Genomic DNA, 21,843 nt, shown 5'->3' with positions numbered 1-21,843 from the left:
GTATTTTTGAAAAAGGTGCTGCTGAGCAAACTTCTTTCTGGTTATTTATTTAATTATTATTAGCTAAACATTTATCAGAGTAAAAGAGAATTGGTCTTTGAGAGGATTGTTAAACAGTCTAAAATGGCTAAAGTAGGGTAATTCTATATCCTCTTTTGTTCAGAGCACGTCCTCGTTTCTTGGCTTGGATTTCTAAACTGTCAAAAATGTTCATGATTCAGCTTTTGCTGTCAGCACTTGACATTTTTTTGTGTGTGTTTTTGCATTAACTTCGCTTTAGGTCCCACCTACTCGCATGCCAACATTGTTAGGTCATGTACACACACTTCATGCAACATTGGTCAAACAGCCTTTCAGTCATTACCATCAGCACCATAACAACAGCCAAAAAACAGCAGCAGCTAGTCCAGAAAAGTAACAGAAGTTATGTAATGACCCAATTTTGGGAGTAGAACCACACCCGAACACTTCTCTCAGCCCAATATATTAACCTGTGAAATTACGTAATTCATTCCTGCTACAATCTTTGCAGCACACCTGCTCCCACACAGACTGCACAGACTTGCTTCTCCTCTCACTGTGACCGGCATTAAACCCTGTCTCTAACTTTGCTGCTGGCGTGTGGTCTTGAGCGTCCATTTACTCCTTCTCCAGCAGAACAGCCACGGTGCTACAGTGATGTGCTCCTGAACAATGGCATCCCCTTCACTCATTCAGCTAACAAAGGGAAAATTCTCCTTGCCTCCAGCAGCCACACTCTTCTCCTCCTGTTCTCTCTCCTCTCCCTTGTTCATCCTTGCTCCTTCTTTCTCTACTGATTACCCCACCTCCTCCCTTTATCATCCACCTACCGCTCCCTGCCTCAAGCTTTCCAGCTCGCACCACCTCCACAGGTGCTGCTGTGGACCTGTCCAGCACTCTGGGCAATCAATGCAGTCGCTTCACTGCATGACTTCCTCATTGCAGATTTGCTTCATATCATCCCAACTGCTCCACTCATCATCCCTACCCCTCCCCTGATCATCCCAACCCCTCTATTTGCAGTTGCACCACTCTCAGCTTCTGACTTAACAGCTTATGTGCTCTTGTGGACCTGCAGCCCAACCCCTCCACTTTACAGCCATGCCATAAACAGACTCTAACTGTTTACAGCTCTCACGTTCTTTTCAGGTGCTGCTGCAGAACCCCATCCCAACCCTCCCCTCTGTTGCTGTGCTGCTCCCACTCTCCAGCTTTCCAGATTGTGCTCTCTCTCTCTCTCTCTCTCTCTCTCTCTCTCTCTCTTCAGGTGATGATGTGGACCTTCATCCTAATCTCCTCCCCTTTGCAGTCTCAACGCACCATGATTCTTCCTTTACAGCCCACCCTCTCTTGTGCTGCAGGCCTTTGTCTCAACCCCTCACTTTGTGGCTGCGCACCCTCTGCCTCCAAATTTGCAGCTTGTGCTCTCACATCAGATGTTGTGAACCTTCATCCTAATGCAGGCCCCTCCTCAACCACGCAAAACCCTACATCTACTGTACGGCTTGTGCTTTATCCGGGTGCAGATCTTTGTTCCTGCCTCTCTGCTTTGTAACTATGCTGCTCCTAGCCCTAGCTTTGCAGCCTTTGCTTTCTCCTACCACAGACCTATGGCCCAACCCCTCTCCTTTGCTGTGGGCCTTCAAACTGACCTCTTCACCTTTGCGGCCACACTGCTCCCAGCCCCTAATAACCAGCTCGCATTCTTTCCTCATGCAATGTCACTTCCTACCCTGCCAACATACTTAAGCTCCTCTGCACCATTTGGATTCTTGCTCTTACAGGGAATGCAGTTCCTGCTGTGCTTACCAACAGCTCCCCTTCTGTCTCACCTATCATCCCTCTAGATCACCCTTCCATTTCTCACTTCCTTTTTTAGTTTCCCTCTTTGCCACTGGAATGGCACAATCACAGCATACCTGCCAACATCTCAGTGTATTAATGCTGGCTCTTTCTAATATTTGATGACTTCATGGCAGCTACCAATACACTTCTCGCCAGCCTGATTATCTTAGCGATCTTGTGATTAACTCTGACAACTCTATTGTGTTTCGTAACTGCTATCCTTTTGTTGCTGCAACAATTTTTAGGACTCAGTAATTACCAGTTGCACCATCCTTCACTCTATACCTTTGTCATCATAATCAATAAAGGATGTTCAATTAACTCAATGCTATTCCTCTACAATCTTGCGTGGTCTTCACTCATGCACCAGTTTATTAAAGGCAATTAATTTGTGGACTCACTTACACTTTTTCACTCACCTGCTCAGGATCCAGGTCATTAACCAAACCCTCGACCAGACTACCTGACCATTCTGTAGCACTTAATAACTAGAATTCCTAAACTTCTGAGTTCACCTTCACATTTTAGCCTCTACGGGCATGACCTGTACTAGCAAATCAGTGTTATAATGGATGTTAGGAATAAGGTTCTGTTCATAAAGGTATTTATTAGTTGTCTTGTTAAAGACCATCTGTTTATGTATTAAAGTTCAACAACATAGTTGCATGGTCAAGTATGCATTCCCTATATACATTGACAGGGTAACATCACTTAACCTTGCCCCCTAATCCACCCCACCACAAACCCAACCTTCCACCCACAGAGCATGTGTTTTCTGCCCCACACCACCATCCTGCCCCAAGTGTCCTCCTTTTAAAAAACAAATATTGTAACCCTAACTAAAGGCAAAATATCTGCAATAAGAATTTATATTAAAGGAAAAAGTTTCTCATTGCCATTTGCAAGAAATTTGTGCAAGACAGCCAAGGTGTGTGGGGGTAGTTGCTAGGATGATGTGTTGTTAAGTGTATGTGCATAGCTATGTTAGACGTTTCTTTGAAGGGAAACAATGTCAGTGCAATTAAAGTGGTAATACAATGCATAAAAGCACAAGTAGACATATTTGATTATATACTGAATATATATACTATATTTAATTCCAATTTTGACTGGAAATTATATCATATCATTAAAGGCATGGACTCCTTTAAAGTATCATACCTCTATAGCAATATTTTATATGCCTTGTGAGCGCTATATTACCATAAGATTCTCAAAATATTTTTTTTGTCTTTCAGATGGAAACAGCTCTTGTATTAGAATCTAAACTGCTTTGGTAATAACCACAAAAACTGATGCATCACATTTTCTCAGTGAATTATTGCTGTGGCCCAAAACCTCTAGGTATAAGCAAAGACACTGCATTGGAGACATGTTTGATATGCAGCATCAGTGAATTCAAGTGTTTTCTCGCTTAAGCACATGGAATTGCTGTGCAAACATAATGAATAAGAAAAAGGCACTTACTGGGCAGGAAAGACACTGACAGTGCATCTTGCTGAGAGATGCTGTTTTGATTCAGGGATGAGATACTACCTCAACACTACCTTGTTTTACTGCTGTATTGTTGTGTATGGGACCTGTGGTTGCAGAATTGGAACACCTCAGAAAGCTACATCTCTGGATACAAGGGACTTTTCTCTCATTTCCCCTCTCAATTGTGGGTCTCCCCTCTTGTTATTGTTGTTATTTTATTCTGGCATATTAGCAAGGTTGGGACAGTGTAGGCTAATCAATATACTATTAAAGAATTGTCTGGAGGTCTAGCTGTACTAAACAGGGATAACAATAGGTTTACAGCCTACAGTTGTTACCACTTACAGCTTTTTAAATATTTAAACACAACATCAGTGAATGCTGTTTTCCTCAGCGAAATACTCTTAGGGTGTGTTCAAGTCTTGTCAGATTTGGTTCCACTAAAATGAACCCTGATTGCTCTATTAGTGCATTTGGTTAGAGTAGGTGCTAACACTTGCCTTTGAACTCTGGTGTGCACCAAACAAACAGACTTAGACCATCTGAGCAGGTGTGTGTCGGCCTATTTGTAAACAAACTCTAGTGCGGTTTGTTTCAAGTGTGTACACAATACAAACCAAAGGTATCTTAATGAACCAAACACAGGACATCGCACATTGTTCCAAGTTAACAATAAGGTAACAATAATCATGCCTCGAGGGAACAGACAGGGTAGCAGACTCTTTCATTTGTGCAGTGGAGGAATTTCTGGTACTTATCTATCCTATCATGTATTGTTAGAATTCCAGTTTGTAAAACTATCTCCAGGTAAACACATGCAACCCCAGTAAGTGCATTAAATCCAGCTGATGATGGAGTGGGAGGATGCCAGGATGTCCTTGTGTTTGCATTACATGCAGGTTCTATCCTTTTACTTTGGCTATTGTAGTTAGATCTGCTGTAGTCATTCCCCACACTCTGACAATATTCATATTCTCTATAATCCATAAATACAAACTGAACTAATGCCACCTTTCTACTCCATTCGAGTTAATGACTATCCTCCTGTCCAGTGGGACACTGATTGAAGACAGGAGGCCCCTGTTCACTTCCATGATACCAGTTTTATGCCCTCTATTCCCAGTATCTGCTATGTCTGTGGCCCCTGTCATCACCATGCAGCAGGTCCTGGATATTTATTAACTAAAGACCTCCATTACCTATACAGACTCCACTAAATCTTTATTAATAATTATTTGTTTGACCAAAGTTGAAGGAAGATGGGTTTCTGAATCTTGGTTCCTTCCAAAATTCATTTCTAAAGCTTTGAGGGAGTTTTTCTTTGCCACTGTCTCCTGGGCTGATAAATTTTTAATTTATTGATTATTAAAGGTAATAATAATAATAAAGGTAACCCAAGCTTAATATGTCACTTTTTTACTGCTTTGGTTCGATTTGAAATGTGTCAGTGTGAACTTGATCCAAACCAGGACTAAAATGTAACTATGTTTCATTTTCTTTTTCGGTTTTTACCAGGGGAACTGAACCATAAGTCTGAGCATTCCCTTATGAACCATAAGTCTGAGCATTCCCTTATTTTCCTATACACTTATGTAAAGACATGGATTTAACCAGCTCATAAAAGGGAAAATAATACTGAAGTAATGAATGGTCTGCTGTCAAAAGGGAACCAGCAGCTTAGCATGAGTACTTGTAGATTTGTAGATTTCTAGATGGGTGCATTGATACTGTCATTTCAGCTTAAACACCACCACATACAGCAAGATTTACATTCAGCAAACTTTTAGTGTAATGTTAGCCTCGGGACAATGCAAAAGCAATGCAAAGATGATCATTATGCCCGTAATAGTGCTTACAAGAAGATTAATGTCAACACATCTGTGAGAAAAGTAGTTTGCCTGTAGTGTAAACCACGCACTACAAATCTTTGTGAGCTCAAGCCTTTACTACTATGTCCCTTTTCAAAGTACACCGCTGTCTCTCAGACAGTGGAAATGGGCACTTTCAAGGTGCAAAATGCTGAAACCATCATCCTCCTACTCATCTGTCCACACACCTACTCCCTCTAAATGATAAGCACAATGCTGGGGTGCCTCAAGCAGATCAATGCCTTGCTGGTCTTTGGAGTGCTCGATCCAAGAGATGAACCCAACCCTCAGCTCTTCTTGTGCGCCTGTTTGAAGTTAGAAGAGGCGCTGGGGCCCACAAAAAGAGTGAGCTGATGGAGGCATGGTAATGAATTATTTCCTACTTGTGGGCCTCGAGCTGGAAGCCCAAGATAAAAGAAGCCCACATGCTGTGATGGTAACAGCCGGGAGTCTCTGACCAAGGCTCAGCATGTAGAGGAAGCCCCAGGTTTGATGCAGCAGCTTTAGGGCGTGGATAAGTACCAAGGGTGTGGAACTGGGTGCACACAAAGCTTTTGGCAGAGTCTGCTTTTCTACGAAAATGCAGAATAGAGGTCATAGAAAATCAAAATTCTTTCATTCATGATTCGTGATAAATAATATATTGGAATTTCTTACTGGGTAAATAAAGACAATGTAACAGTGTAAAATGTCTCAAGTCAGAAATGTGCACATATAAAAAATGGGTGCGCCGTGGCTTTTTTTGAGGCTACAAGTTATAAATTTCACTCAGCATACAAAACACTGGGGGCTGTATGGTGGTATGATGTCTCCGTCACACAAAGCCAGGGTCCTGGGGTTGTGGAATAAAAACCCACCGTGGATTATTCCTGTGAGAAATTTGGTGTGTTCTCACGGGTTGGTACATGGATTACCTATTCAAAAGGGTCCATAGCTGTCAGTGTGAATGAATTTGGGCAGGCTCTTGACCCCACCATGACCCTGAACAGGATCACAGACAAAAAATAAATGAATAAAAAAAAAAACTCACCAATTTCCACCCAATATGGGACACTTTCATGGTTTTAATTAATGGTTTGTTAATTTTCTAGGTGAGATTCAGTTATTGTCTAAAGGGAAGTACATGAAATATAGCATTTTAGGCTAATTTTATTGCACAATTTATAAAAAAAAACTGTTCAAAATGTATCATATTAAAATGGCAAGAGACAGTACTATATAAACAGCAAAACACATCCTCAGTTAATGTTTGTGTTGAATTTTTAATCCAACTCTCGTATTATACAGGCAGTTTGAAAACTATATAATTCCATTTTAGAAACATTTTAGAAACGTTAAGTTTAACAAAACATAATGTGCTCATTGGTTCACAAAGATTTGCTATTAGTGAATTTCCTAGCCATATTGTTATATTGGAAAAGCCAGAAACAACCATGAAAAACTGGGCCTATGTATCATCAAGGCTGTTGTCGTTGTCTAAAAAGCGGTAGCCATGGGGTATGTTTCCAAGCTAGATCATCCTTGTAAAAGTGGGCATTCAGAAATGTATACAAATGTTCTCAGGCACACATCACGGTACTCTCCTCTCATCCTCTATGGGGGAAGAGCCAGTCTGCTGCATTGTGTGGAGATTATACAAAGATTACACTGGCTCCCTCTGTTGCTATGACAACATTTCCCAACACGCCAGCATGCAGAACCAAAGGAATAACAAGCTTTATTCCGCATGACAGCTGTTTGTCCGCACAGGCCACAGCAGACACAGGATGGGGACAGGTGGCGACTTGAAAGAACGGGAACATGTCTCTTGTCTAGCCATGATGAAGAAGGAAACCTTTAAAAGCTTTAAGCAACCCTTTGACGTGTCGTAATTAACCATGCACAAACCACAGATGCCGGCAATTTGTCACAGAGAACTGAGTCTTTCAAGTGGGGGCTACAAAGAGGAATAGCCTTAAGAGGAAGATGCGTACATGTCTATAGTTTTCCTTTAAACAACTTTCACTATTGTTACTTCTTGTCTTGGGTTAAAAATTGCAAAATTTAGATGATTCCTCAGTTTCTGTTGGGCAGCATGGTGGTGCAGCAGGTACTGTCGCTGTCACACAGCTCCAGGGACCTGGGGTTGTGGGTTCGAGCCCTTATCCAGGTGACTGTTTGTGAGGAGTATGGTGTGTTATCACTGTGTCTGCTTGGGTTTCTTCCGGGTGTTTCGGTTTCCTCCTACGTTCCAAAAAACAACGTTGATAGGTGGATTGGTGACTCAAATTGTCCATAGGTGTAAGTGAGTGAATGAGTGTGTGTCATCCTATGAAGGACTGGTGCCCCCTCCAGGGTGTGTTTCCACCTTGCACCCAAAGATTCCGGGTAGGCTCCGGACCCACTGCGACCCTGAACTGGATAAGCGGTTACAGACAATGAATGAATGAAAAGAACCATTTTTCTCTGGATAACAAAAGAGAATTCACCTAATGAGAGTGAGCAACAGGCAAGGTCATTGTCTTCTGCTGAGTTTAATGGACTCTGCCATAACTAATGTACTCATTTGCACTCTGGAGGGCTCTCATGATCATGCTGTGATAAGTATGGACCTCTACTACCCTGGGCATGAGAAGAAGATCCATCACGCAGGGAAAGAGATCGCAGTGCGCCAAAACATGCTGACCTTCAGAACTGTGGCCAGTTTACAGTTTCTGCCTTCTTCAAGCCCTCTGCTCTCCTCAGCAGCCTTCTGCTCAGCAGGACCACTTTAGCAGCCAATTGCACACATCTCTCTCTTTCATACGATTTACCCCCTCCCTTCACCCCGACTATTCAGGCTATCTCTAGGTAATATTCAATTTTTGCTGTTTTGTACTCAATTCCAAAGACCATTCTCTCCATCAGAATGTAATTTTCAGCTATTATAGAATTCCACAAATTCCATGCATGGCAATTTGGTAGATGCGCTTGGATGATTTTTTGTTGTCATCTGTTGATGAGAAACTGGGACATTTAACACTAAATGTAAGCTATTTTTATGTCATGTTATGCAGTATTTGGATATGTAGCAATTTATCCCTCAGAATCATCAGCTTCATCCTTTTTGTATTATCATTCATCTGTGTTCTCTTACTCTAATAGTATGCCTTGTGTCATATAACCATTGGGAAATCCCCCACAGAAAAAAAAAGAAATACACTGAGGCTAAAGCACAATTTACACTTCTGCGTCGAATCTATGCCGTAGGCAGTAGTGGACAAAGTACACAAACAATGTACTTAAGTAAAAGTACAGATACTCAAGGTAAAATATTATTCCAGTAAAAGTAGAAGTCCTCATTGTAGATCTCCATATGAGTAAAAGTACATAAGTATTTACCTTCAAATGTATTTAAAGTAAAAGTACCATGACGTATTGTGGCTCTAATGTCCTATTATAATTTGTAACAAGACTCATGTTTAACACACTGCTGACCACAATGAGGTGGTTCAAGTTGCTCAAATTGACCAATGTGATTGACGTTGCTCAAATCAAAAAGTCCAGAAATATTAACTTCTCCACACTGTACTCCCTAAATAGTGAATTTTAAAGATTCATAAACAAATACCACTATACCACCACAATGTTTGCTACATAGAATTGAAGAAGATGTTGGAAATTCAGCCCTAGTGGTTTGGTGGCATAACTGCAGAGTGATGCAGACGCCAGTGAAGTATAAACTTTCATAATGACATAGGACACTTGTGCATAACATTTAGGAAGACTAGGCAAGATGTTTTTTTCTGATCCTGAGGCTTTCCCTTGTGCAGCTAACTTTTACAGCACTGTACTGAAATTGGTAGGGAGGGGAAGGAAAGGGGTGGTTTCCTACCCTTCTCCAAATGCTATATAGTGCAATTTCTGCAGTGCTGAGCCCAGAGTAGCAATGACAGAGGCTCTAATCTCCCTATTATAGGTCAGTGGAGGATAACAGTGATTTTGAAGCTGTAATTTTAAGGTAGAAATATTACAGAGTGTTGCTTTAAGCTGTCTGTTTTTTCTGCATAGTTGCAGAGCATAGTTTGAGTGATTTCTGCCATTCTGAAACACCTGTTTTTTAAACAGGCTGCAATTTTGATTTTCTGACTTCTTCTGCTTTTCTTCTTGTCAGATACTCGTTTTTGTCTTTTGAACCTGTTTATCTCTCTGTACTGATATTTGAGTTTTGATCTCACTTTACGTATTGTTTAAAAAATCTCCAACTGACTCTCACTCTCTGTGAGTGATACGTGACACTTACAGATATGTAAACTGTGTATATGCATTTAGGTGTATCCTAGTCCTAGCATTTGAACCTGCAGACATCTGACAACTCATCTCTCCTATCACTGCAGATGTAGCCATTTTCATTTTTATTTGGCAAGACATCCTTTTAATGTTCAGTAGCATTTTTTTATTATGACTTTCTGAACGAATAATAATCCTATGCAGCACTGTAGCCCATATAAATATCTGAATGTATGCTAGTAAACTTTGCTGAGCTACATGGACTGCATGAGCAGCCATGGCCCGATGGTTTGAGAAGTAGAATTGGGGCTGGTTTGATCCCCACAACTTGAAGGAAAATTGGGGTCATGTGTAGTGAAGGAACAGTGCCGTCTCCTCCCTCAACATCTATGGCTGGAGTGCCATATAAATCCCAATTCCTTACTGAGCACTGGGGATGACTTCCCGCTATGCCACGTGTGTGCACTCACTTCCCCTAGTGAGTGCGGAAAACACATATTGTTGTACATTATATAATGTAAATGAAAACATGTTTGCCATAGTTATCACATTTTATAGTACTAAATGTAGCTTTGCCTACAAGCTTTATATTAATTTAGTCTGAATTTAAATGCTGCTGCTAATTTAATGTACAGCAATATTCAAAAATTTCATTTACTTGTTTTAGCAAAGAAAAAAATGAATAAAATAAAAATGTATATGTTTTGTGACAGACTATTTTAAACATCCTGGGCACAAAAAAGATGATGTATCTTCAGAATGCAGATGATGTGCTTTTTAATGACAAACAAGTTGCAAAAAGAAGACATTCTAGCCAGAATTACAACTAGCTTCCCTGGTCATATATATTATGACAGCCAAAATATTTGTAAGTTGAAGCCCTACTTTGTGTTTATGTCAGTCGCAAATAATATCTGTAAGGTGACACTGATTTCATCACTCAAAGTTGACCAAAAAAGCAGCTTTTTATGATTCACAATATAAACCTTTATAAATATTTCTGTTTGTTTTTATCATTTGTCCAAAATGTCCTGGACCAGTCACTGGCTTTGAGATGCCCAATTGTTCAGCCTTCACACTGACAATTCTCTATTTCAGTCATTCATTCACTCGGTTACTCTCACTCACTCTTTCCCTCCTCCAGACCCCTGACACCTCTTGCTACTCTGGCATTCTGTCTCAGGCTCTTGATTAATTAGGCAGACCTGCTGACTGTGGCTGCTTGTGCAGATCACCATCTATCCCTGCCATCAACAAGAGCCATGACAAACAGAGTCAGGATGAGTGAAGCCCCAGGCATACAACCAATTGAATTCTCTCAATCTGTCTCTCTGTGTTTTCTCTGCACCTTACTAACTCTCCCTGGCCTACTCTGTATCCCCCACAATGAAACAAGGACCCATATATTTGGAAGACTACTCTATCTGTACTATATCTGTAATAGGCTCTTCATTCCTCAAAGGGCTGCCCCACCACTTCCTTGGCACTGCTGATAAGTCAGTGTGTGTCCTGGATGGTGATTCGAGAAGGGCCCTATGATAAGAACAAACATGCCCTTAGAAAAGCTGGAGACCTGACCATACATGCAATTACAAGGTACTAGGATATTGCTGCCATTTTTAACATTTTTTTATTTTTTCCCTTCTTTTTCACCCTGAAAGTCAGATCCAACTGTAAATGTGCAGGGAGGTCCCAAGTGAAATGGAGAAGAGGATTTTAAGCATTACAACCTTGAATCTCTTAGCACTAAAACATTTACAGTAATTCTATCGATGTTTTCCCAGCGATATTCAGACATTTTCCTGTCTGTGAATTCTGTGACACCACATTAGATATGCATATCACTATATTTTGACATGTGGAGGCAGAGAGAATTTTAACTGCCATAATTGCATTCGTCTACACTGATGATGGCATGCCTATCACTTTTTGTTATGGTGATCGTAGGGTACAATGTGGAATGGTGACAAAATTGAAATAATGTTGCTGAACGTTCACGCAATAGCATTTCATCACAGAACACTTACAGCTGAAATGAAAAAAGAAAAGCTGAAAGGAAATGGATCTGTGAAAGAAGGATCTGCGCTATAGTAGCCCCTCCACTAAATAATGATCCATGGAAAAGCACTGATACTTGACAGTTTTATCATTCTCCTCTGCTGAGAAATACATACTACTTCCTCTGCTCCAGATTTTAAATGTGTCTATTGAGCTTAAATGACCTACAGAATGCACTCTCCTTTGGGACATTTCCCATGTGTCTAACACCTGGGTCCTTCCACTTTTGCCAACGAACCACTCTCGGGAGATGATTTACTCACCACTGTTCCACGACATCCTTCAAAACCCCCTGTTCAAGCTTTTTCCCCTCTTGTATCACAACACTTAACCTTGAGCAGAACCTGACCATCATCATTTTTATCGGTCCCTGTCCAGTCCTTCACTTTCTGGTTAAACAATGAGAATGTGGAAGCATTACGGGTGATGCTATTACACATCTGGCACTTGAAACAAACAAAAAAAGCCTATAATGGCAACTAGCAACCTCCACAAACACACCCATTACCATGGTTAACGACTGGTGATGTTAAATGGCCCTGTGTTTTTTGCCCCACTAGCTAAATCTTGAAAATAAGAGTCACATGTTAACATTAATAGCTTGATTTATCCCTTTGCTCAATGGGTGTGTAATTTGATGCTAGCAGTCTGTTCAAAGTACTTGTGTGGCATATAATATTTGAGATCCCTGTTAAAAATGAAGAATGGTATTTGCTTTATATGGTTGGGGACCAAAGGAGACACAACCTTGGTTTGCCATACAGCACATGGTTTCCAGCCAGAACCACTCAAATATCATCATAGGAGCCATGATTAGATGTTATTAGTCCAAATAACCAGGTGCTCACACAAATAGAGCAAGCTGTTCAGACAGATAATGATGCCTAACTGCACTGAAATTCTCTAGGATTGCTGCATAGTCTGATCGAGGATAATCTGGCCAGAGCCAACCTACAGCAGTAATTGCTGTGTAAAAGTCCTGTGCAGTTTTCCTGCTTTTTGAGCTCTTATAGCTGTCACCCAACTTTAGCCAAGTGAATGTGAATGGTGAGGCTGAAAGCAACAGTAGATTAACAAAAAACATCTGTTTTGAACAAATGTTAGAATTATGGTGACCATATTCTGGCTTCCAAATAAGAGGACACTTTGTATGATATTGAGGTGTAATTCGCTGACAAATGTAACTATGTCATTAAACTTTATTACATAAACAGACATAAACAGATACTCTATATCATCACGATCATGGAAAGCCTGTTATTTTCATTTCATACAAAACTGAAGCACTGGGTTGAAATGACATTAAATCAACTCATTTACACCAGAAAAGTCAACATTACAGAAGCCAACAAGATATAAGAACTTTTTTAATGTTTTTAAAAGCTACAATTTATCAACCAGAAGTAATCTATACTTGAGAAAGTAACAGGGCATTGCTGGGAACCAGATAATTATGTACCTACATACATTTGTATATATGAGGGCTCAGTGATAACTAATTCACAGCCTTGTGACCCCTCACTCTGGTTTTCTGGCTTTAACAATTGGGAGATTTTGCATGTTTTTTATGATGTAATTTACTAATCGGAATAACAGTAACGGTCAGATGTGTCCATGTATTCGTGTTTTTTTTAGGGACACGAGATGATTTTCATTTTTGTCAAATATAGAGCTGAAAATGAAAGGCACATGGGTCACAGAAACCTCTCCACACATGAAGTGATAATGATAAGTTATTCTAACAACTTTCAACACATTTCTGTTCGCAACTCTAGTAAAACACCACAGTGGATGATTGACCTACAGCGCTGAAGCAATACAAGTGTGTCCCAATGCATCTCTCAACACTTTGCCCCCAATAATGTCATGAAATACTTCAAGAAAGGCCTTAGAATTTTTGGAAAGAATTGGGATGGGGTAAAAATACAGACAGCAAAATCTTGAACATATTTGGAAATTTAGAAATCACTGCTGAGGTGTAGATTAGGCTATGTTTAGATTATAACTTAGTTATAATAGTTAGGAAGCTAATATTATTAGCATTATTGTGAGTCTCTACAGAATATTTTTAGTCTCACCAGAGAAAAATATAAATGTTTAATTAATTCCATATTAAATACACATTAAATTAGTGCATATAATTCTGTGTAATAAATTAACATTTATGTATGTTAGAAAAATGCAAATCCCCTTGATACCTGGCAACCAAGTTAAGCTAGTTAGCAAGCAGGGAAGCTAATTAATGAAATTAGCTGATTTAAAGTAGGATAAAATGACAAAGGAGTTCTGCAAATCTGTAAAGTAAAAACGTTTACTGTAATGGGTGCAGATTTTGTTAAAGCAAGTGGAAAATAAAAACAAGATGAGAAAAAGGGTCAGATTTTGCTTGCGAATATCCAATGAAATAAATCCTAGAGCCACTACTGAGATTGTGATGCACAATTGAATTATCCTCTTTTAAACCATTCATTCACTCACTCATTAAATAATTTATTCACAGAGAGGCAATTTGTATCTCTTACACTTATTGTATCCTTCTGCATCTCTCAGTTTATACCCTACTACTATAAAGAACTTGACAACTCTTGCTGTTGTGAATGTTGATAATTTGGTCCGATCCAGCCTGGGTATAATATCGTTAAATGATGGAGTCAGTGTAACTCACGGAAAGCTGTATAGAACTCTTGCAGTGTGAGGATGCCATCGTTGTTGTAGTCATCATAGCGCAGCAGGTCTTGCATGGTGCACTCTAATAAGTTGTCCTCCAAATGTTCCTTCATGGAGAGCTAGAAAAGAGTATGGAGCCAAATTCAATTAGAGATAAAAAAAAGCCTAGCTGAAATCCACCCTTAAATAGTTATTTAGCTTTCCTAGAGAGACTACAGAATATACCTACTGTTGGTGTCTGCTAATTAATGAATAAAAGCCATTAATCATGAAATGCAATCTATCATTGAGAGCACTGAGGCAAAGTCAATTACATCACTTTTGGTCTGAGTTCAGTGCACTATGCAATTGGCAGCAAGGAGCAGGCAAAATGAAGAGAAACAGCAAGTTTATATTAAGGCAAGCACAGCAAGAGATTTGAGAAAGATTCTTTTTATTAAAATTAAAGAGAATTTGAAGTATTCCCTTTGAAGTGAGTTTTTTATATTCTTCTGCCTTTTTTCATGTTTCAGAAATGATGCTGCCTCACATGTACCTCATTACAAAAACATCAGAAAAAAATGGAACAATTGGAATTCATTCTTGGGTTAATAACAACAACAAAATCTACAACAACAAAGTTCCAAAGCGAATAAAAATAATTTAAAATGTTACCTCTGATAGCTCTTCACTGCCTAGGTGTCCATCATGATTCACGTCCAGATATTTAAACATGGTGTCCACCAGGGCCCTCCTTTGCTCCATTGCATTTGCCAGCGTGTCCTCGACCTTCGTTGACATTCTGTCCTGCATATCCAACAGCATGCTCTTCAGCTTGTTGTACTCAGCCATGGTACAGGTATCGGCTGTGAACGCAAAACACAGCAGATGAAGGTAATTAGTGTTCATGTAACTGGGCCTTGTCCAGAAGCAGTAAGCTGCAAGTGGCTGGGGGTGGTGAAGCTGAAGCTGTCTCCATGAGCTAGCTGTTTAGCTTTCATGAAAGTGGAATAGGCTGACAATTTGCATTTTGCGGACATGCACTCGGCACAGTGGGGGTCCCAATTAATTCAGTGTAGTCTTGTGATTTGCGTGAAAAAGACAAAAGGTAAACACTCATTTGGGCACTTCCTCTTCTATCTTTTTTTAAAGAGTTGGAGGATTAGCAATAGGGTTTCAAACAGTTTTTCATTTAATCCCGTGCAGCCCAGCAACACCTGTATCGGCGGTTCATGCGGAGAAGGGGAGAGTACCGTGATTAATCAAGTGCGGCGGGTGGCTGTTTATCCCTTATGCGCAATAAAATTATGCCAACAAGGGCCACCCGCTGAGAAGCTTGCTTCAGCATCCAACAGCAGAGAGGAAAAGCACTTTTTGTAGGCAACACTGGGGTGGAGACTGTGATGACAGGCGATGGGAGTGTTTGCCAGTCCCCCACTGAAGTGATGAGCACAAGGAAATATTAAAAGCTTCACACACATGAATAAGTCATTAAGAGATGTCCCCCTATTGTTCAGAGGCGCCACACTCTCCCCGCTGAGAAGCCCAAACTGGAATCATAACCACAGCAGATGAATACAAAAAGGACAACCATGCATTCAGATTCTGGCCTGCAGAACCTCAAGCTGACAGCTTGCAGTTTGGCATACATCAATTCCCATCATCTTCATAATCGACATCTATTTCGATTGCTTCTCAGGAGAACATTGATAATAACAATGAGATAATGATGTGTGACTTGAGGTAAATTTTAGAAAAATAACCACATTATGAGGCAACTGCTTGCTTAAATGCTCTTTAAAAGCCTAGCCTCACTGGCACTTGTGAATACTATTTATTCTTATAAGCAACATTTTGCAGTAGTGCACAAACAGTAGGTTTTGTGAATAGCAGTAGTATGTCATGCCATATACAGTGCCCAGGCAATATGACAATTATTGTGCAGTGCCATTTTCTGAGTGTAACACATTGAACAATTGCAAGTATCATAAAATAAACAACATTAAATTCTTACTGAAACAGAAATATTGTATAGTTAAAACAGCTGATTAGGTAGTGATTGATAACACTGTATCCATTGCAGATAACAAAACAGTGTGAAAAGATTCAGACAGAACAAAATATGAATGAAATAAAACCATTTTGCAGAGTGCAGAACATACCTGAAGAAGGTAGGACACGAAAGGGTAACTCAGAAGGACTATACCTAGTAAAGACTGAAGCTGGACAACCTCCACCCCCACTTGAACAAAGAACAATTATTGATCAAAAAGGCACAGTTGGGTTGGTGGTTGGGTGTGATTTTCATCACGAGGTGGTGAGGGGAAAGGATTTTACTTGGTGTGTAATGATGAAGAGGAGGATTCTGGGCATGGTCTTTCTTCCAAACTTTAGGTATTTCATAACTCTATTAGTGAAGCTTGTATGATATTTGTGTATGAATAACTCACTCTGATTGTGTCACAAGAGCAGAGAAAGGCATTGGAGACTAACATGATAACTGTTTGCCATTAGACCCTCTGATGACGATGGCGTAACAGTTTAATTGTCTTTTTCTTCTCATTATGAAACACTGTGAGATCCACACCTGACACAAAGAGTGATTAAGCTTTTGTGATTCTGTGTTTTGTGAGACTCTATCTAGCATAGGAAGATGAGCAGTGTATGAGATATAGATATCTATCTTTCACATCTGTTTACTTTGGTACTGCACTCTGACACTGGGTACAGACAATCTGTACCCAGTACAGTGCCCATTCATTCATTCATCCATTCATTCATTGTCTGTATCTGCTTATCCAGTACAGGGTCACGGTGGGTTCAGAGCTTATCCGGATTCACTAGGCGCAAGGCGACACAATCACATCTATTGACACTTTTGAGTAGCCAATCCACCTACCAATGTTTGAATTGGAGCAATCAGTGAAAAACTATGTGGACACAGGAAGAACACACCAAACGTCTCACAGTCAGTCACCCAGAGCAGGACTAAAACCCACAAGCTGTGTGAGTGTGAGACTACCTACTGCGCCACCATGCCGCCCAAGTATGGTGCACATTTCAGAAATAAATCACGGGTGTGCAACCCATGTATATAGCCCATTTTATTTCTTGAGTGCATAGTAAGTGTAGTAAACTTGAAACATGACATCACAGACAAACAGACCTATTGGCTTTGTAAATATTAATATTTTAAAACTAAATGTGTGAAGTAAGCTTTGTAAGCTGTTACTCCTGCAAAGGAAGGACAAACTATCTATTAATACCATTGGCTTTGGGAGAAGTTTTGGATGAGCATATGTCTAAAAAGTTTTTGCCAAAATTTGAATCATTATAACTAAAATATGGAACTTTTCAAATGAAAATTTTACTCATTGACTTCTCTGATTTACTTACATACAATTTCCATGCATCTGTCCTCTGTTAACATGACACTGGCATTGGGGTCATCTCAACACATCAGTTGGTTGATTTATTTATTTATTTATTTTCCCCTCACTGATCAATCATTGATGAGTCTGGCAGCAAAACAGGAAAGAATTCCATTTTACACTTTTCAGATCCGGTAATGAAGTGCATTTATCAACTCAGTGTGTTACAGGAAAGGTCAATGGTGATACGGCACAAGTTGTTTTGACATGCCATTAATCCAAGTTCTCAATTATCTCCTTTTTTCCCTGGAAGGCATCATAACCTTTTTATTTGAACCTCTTATAAGAGCACACACACAGAAGCACAATAAAACATGCACAGGTATTTTACACTTGTTACCAAATTGACATGATGACCTACGGTGTGATGCAATAATAGCTACCTTTTGGTTCATGTAGAACATTTAGCAACATTCATGAAGATAGCAACTTTTCTAAATGTTCTGTTTAAAAATATAGTGCACTTTGAGGGAAAATGTAACTGTCCACATTTGTCAGTTTTCTGCTCGTATTGCAAACTGTTTTATTAAATTTGTACTTTACATTCACCTTCTATAACCACTTCATTCTGGTCAGGGTCACAGTGTGTCAGGAGCTTACACAGAATCATTGAGCTCAATGCAAGTACACACCATAGAGAGGGCACTAGTCTATCACAGGGCCCCACACTCTCAGCCTGTCACTCACAAACTCACTTTTCGACACTTTTGCTTAGTCAATCCCCCTACCAACATGTGACTTTGGACTACGAAAAGAAACTAGAGTGCCCAGAGGAAACCCAAACAGACATGGAGAACACACCAAATGTCTCACAGACTGTGAACAAAGGTTGGTACTGGAGCTTTATTGAGTGACACTATTTTCAGTACCATTGTGCCACTTTTGTCATAACATTAACAATAAGTTTAACAAGTTAAAATTTAAGGCCACTGGTGTACATTTAACATTTACACTGTTTGTAGCTTTTGTGACAATAACATACCTGTACAGCACCTTTTTTTTTTGACAGTTTAAGGTTTAGATCTCTGCGCCCCGAGCGATGGATGGAACCACTTCAACCAACACACTGCCACTTATAAATGACCGCTGCTTCACTGTGAGTTTTATTAGTGACTGCTACATCCACATTCTCATTGCCAACTTGTCAAATATAGCTGCTTGGTCAAGAGCACCCTGCATCAGGAATAGGGCTGCATTCTATTTGGACATGCAAGGTTGCTGAGCACGACATGCACGTTGGTAGGCAGAATAATCAGCCTCACATAAACATAATTAAGTCCAAAATAAGCGGTTTCTGTGCATTAAATACAGTACTTTGTAAGGTTTATTGGTTATTTACAACATCCACATCACTATTTGCATGAGCAAAAACTGAAAATTTGTGATAATTTTAAACACGGTTGATTTTATCAGAACGTCAAGACGAGAAAAAGACTGAGTTAAAACAGTTATTCTGATCACCTCACACCAAATGATCGAGATGACTGGAGCCCACTGTGACTCGAGTAGGACTAAAATGATTTTATTTCAAATTTAGAAATTGGTCTGTGATAGTGAAATCGATTTAAACATCTTTTGGTGTAAAGCCGGCATTAGCATGAAGAACAAAATTTGTTTACAGATATTTTCCTTGTATTTATATAATGTGTATTTATTGAGCCTCCAATGAGATGACTATATCAAATAATATTAGTTACAAGGAGAGATTTGAAAGTGATTAAACCAACACTTTCTCCTACAGAATACCACTACTTACTGTATATTATACTTTTGTTTGTGTTTATTCTAATACTAGAGTTTTTTGAGCAAATAAACTCTTACTGCTCAGATAAATAACTTTTTAAACATCACTTTTTTCAAGTGCCTAAAACGTTTGCACAGAACTGTACTGTTTAAAGTTAGAAGTTAATCAGAAATACTATTTACTATGAATTCCAAAAGCATTTTCATAATTGGATCTTCTTTTCCTTAAAAGCTACAAAGATTTTGCTTTACTAATTTGACCTTAAAAATATATTACCTAACTCCTGGGCAGGTTTTGTGCCCCACTATGCACCCCATCCCATCTTAATATAACTGCTCTAGACAAGCCACTGCCCTCAGTCACAGATTAATTGGTAAGTGTTTTCAGTGCCATTTTTAATTCTACACTTATCCATCAACATCTGTTCAGAGGAAATATGTTCCAGTAGAGAGTAGCATTTGATGTTCTGCTCCATTCAGTCCAGCTTTGAAACAGGTAGTGCCCAGAAATCGTTGCCATGATTAATATAATTAATATGACTAACATTTATTTTCATGAATCTGGTCAACTTAGAAATATACCATTCACAGTTTGAATACACCAACCTTGCCAAGGAAAACTGCTCCTGTAGATGTTCAATGTTCTAAGCCCTTTAACCCATGTCAGTGTTCATTTCGGTGGAGTGTTTGGGGCAGAACTGCGTTGTGAGGTAAAGCACTACAGCTCCCTCTCCACCTACTAGAGTAATTTGTGTCATATAATGCCCAAGTGCTCGATTTTTCACCAGCTGATTGATGCTGTTTTCCAATAGCCCAGGTTGGATTCATTTCGGCTCTGAGAAAAAAAAAAACTAAAATCTTTCATCCCTCTCTTGTTGCTGCCCTGTTGGCTCTGAAATTGTTCACAGTGAAGAAATCAACAGAAGTTGGGTCAGGTTCTCTCAGGCGTGGATGTGAGTGTAGACTAGTTTTTATTTATTTATTATTTTTTCCCACTCAAAAGCCCTGCAGTCAAATCTCCACAAACAGTTTCCACTGAGGACTCTCTATTTGTACTCACATATCTGTTGTTTGTTTCTCACTCCCCAACTGCTTGAAATCTCTCTTGTCACCAGAACACTTACAAGTTTTATTATTTATTTATTTTATTTTTGCTGTTTTTCACTTATGTAATCTTAGGAGAATCACACAAGTGACAGAAAAGGTTGGATATTAAATCAAACAACCAGATTCCACTGGGTGTGATGGGAAACCCCATGCAGAGAATTGCAGGCTGTCATGAGGGGATGCTCAGCTTTTTTATTAAATGCTGGCAGGAGTTCTTGATATACTGTTAAAGTGTGGAAGAGCAGTTTAAACCTGAGAAACCGTCACCTGTTTTCCTTACATGATCTCATTATGCTTAATGCTGTGCATGCCTGGCAGGGTCTGGAGATTTATTTATTACTAATACCATGAATCAATACTAAAATATACATCAGACATACTGAGGATACTGAGTACTAGATGCAGAAGTCAAGTGAAAATATAAGAGGATATTACATATCCTTATATACAGGGTGGGCCATTTATATGGATAAACCTTAATAAAATGGGAATGGTTGGTAATATTACCTTCCTGGTGTGGCATATGAGTATATGGGAGGGGGAAATCTTTTCAAGATGGGTGGTGACCATTTTGAAATTGGCCATTTTGGATCCAACTTTTGCCTTTTCAATGGGAAGAGGGTAATGTGACACATCAAACTTATTGGGAATTTCACAAGAAAAACAATGTTGTGCTTGGTTTTAACGTAACTTTATTCTTTCATGAATAAAGCTGGAGTTTGTAAGGGTGCCATTTGTTACATACCTATGACATATCTTGGGAATGACATATAAGTCCTGTACAGTGGTCAGAGGGATTTTAAACCATTCTTCTTGCAGGCTAGTGGCCAGGTCACTACATGATGCTGGTAGAGGAAAATGTTTCCTGACTTGCTCTTCCAAAACCCCCCAAAGTGGCTCAATAATATTCAGATCTGGTGACTGTGCAGGCCACAAGATGTTCAACTTCACTTTCATGTTCATCAAACCAATCTTTCACCAGTCTTGCTGTGTGTATTGGTGCATTGTCGTCCTGATACAGGGCACCGCCTTCAAGACACAATGTTTGAACCAATGGATGCACATGATCCTCCAGAATGGTTCGGTAGTCCTTGGCAGTGACGCAGTGACGAGCCCATCTAGCACAAGTATTGCGCCAAGGGAATGCCATGATATGGCAGCCCAAACCATCACTGATCCACCCCCATGCGTCACTCTGGGCATGCAACAGTCTGGGTGGTACGCTTCTTTGGGGCTTCTCCACACCGTAACTCTCCCGGATGTGGGGAAAACAGTAAAGGTGGACTCAGAGAACAATACATGTTTCACATTGTCCACAGCCCAAGATTTGCGCTCCTTGCACCATTGAAACCAACATTTGGCATTGGCAAAGGTTTGGCTATAGTAGCCCGGCCATGTAT

General features: G+C 39.8%; 1 protein-coding gene across 1 annotated transcript in view; it reads right to left on the bottom strand.

The window, feature by feature from the left end:
• The window catches only part of fstl4 (follistatin-like 4), a 285,490-nt gene that overhangs the window by 76,088 nt on the left and 187,559 nt on the right, over positions 1 to 21,843 (bottom strand). The window contains exons 5-6 of the mRNA XM_066646169.1: positions 14,838 to 15,028; positions 14,182 to 14,302 (exon numbers count right to left, since the gene is read on the bottom strand). Of these exons, the coding sequence (XP_066502266.1) occupies positions 14,182 to 14,302; positions 14,838 to 15,028 (312 nt within the window). The remainder of the gene's footprint in view (positions 1 to 14,181; positions 14,303 to 14,837; positions 15,029 to 21,843) is intronic.

The sequence above is a fragment of the Hoplias malabaricus genome, chromosome 15 (assembly GCF_029633855.1).
Source record: "Hoplias malabaricus isolate fHopMal1 chromosome 15, fHopMal1.hap1, whole genome shotgun sequence".
NCBI classification, from domain to species: Eukaryota; Metazoa; Chordata; class Actinopteri; order Characiformes; family Erythrinidae; genus Hoplias; species Hoplias malabaricus.
This window is presented reverse-complemented; position numbering and strand designations above follow the sequence as displayed.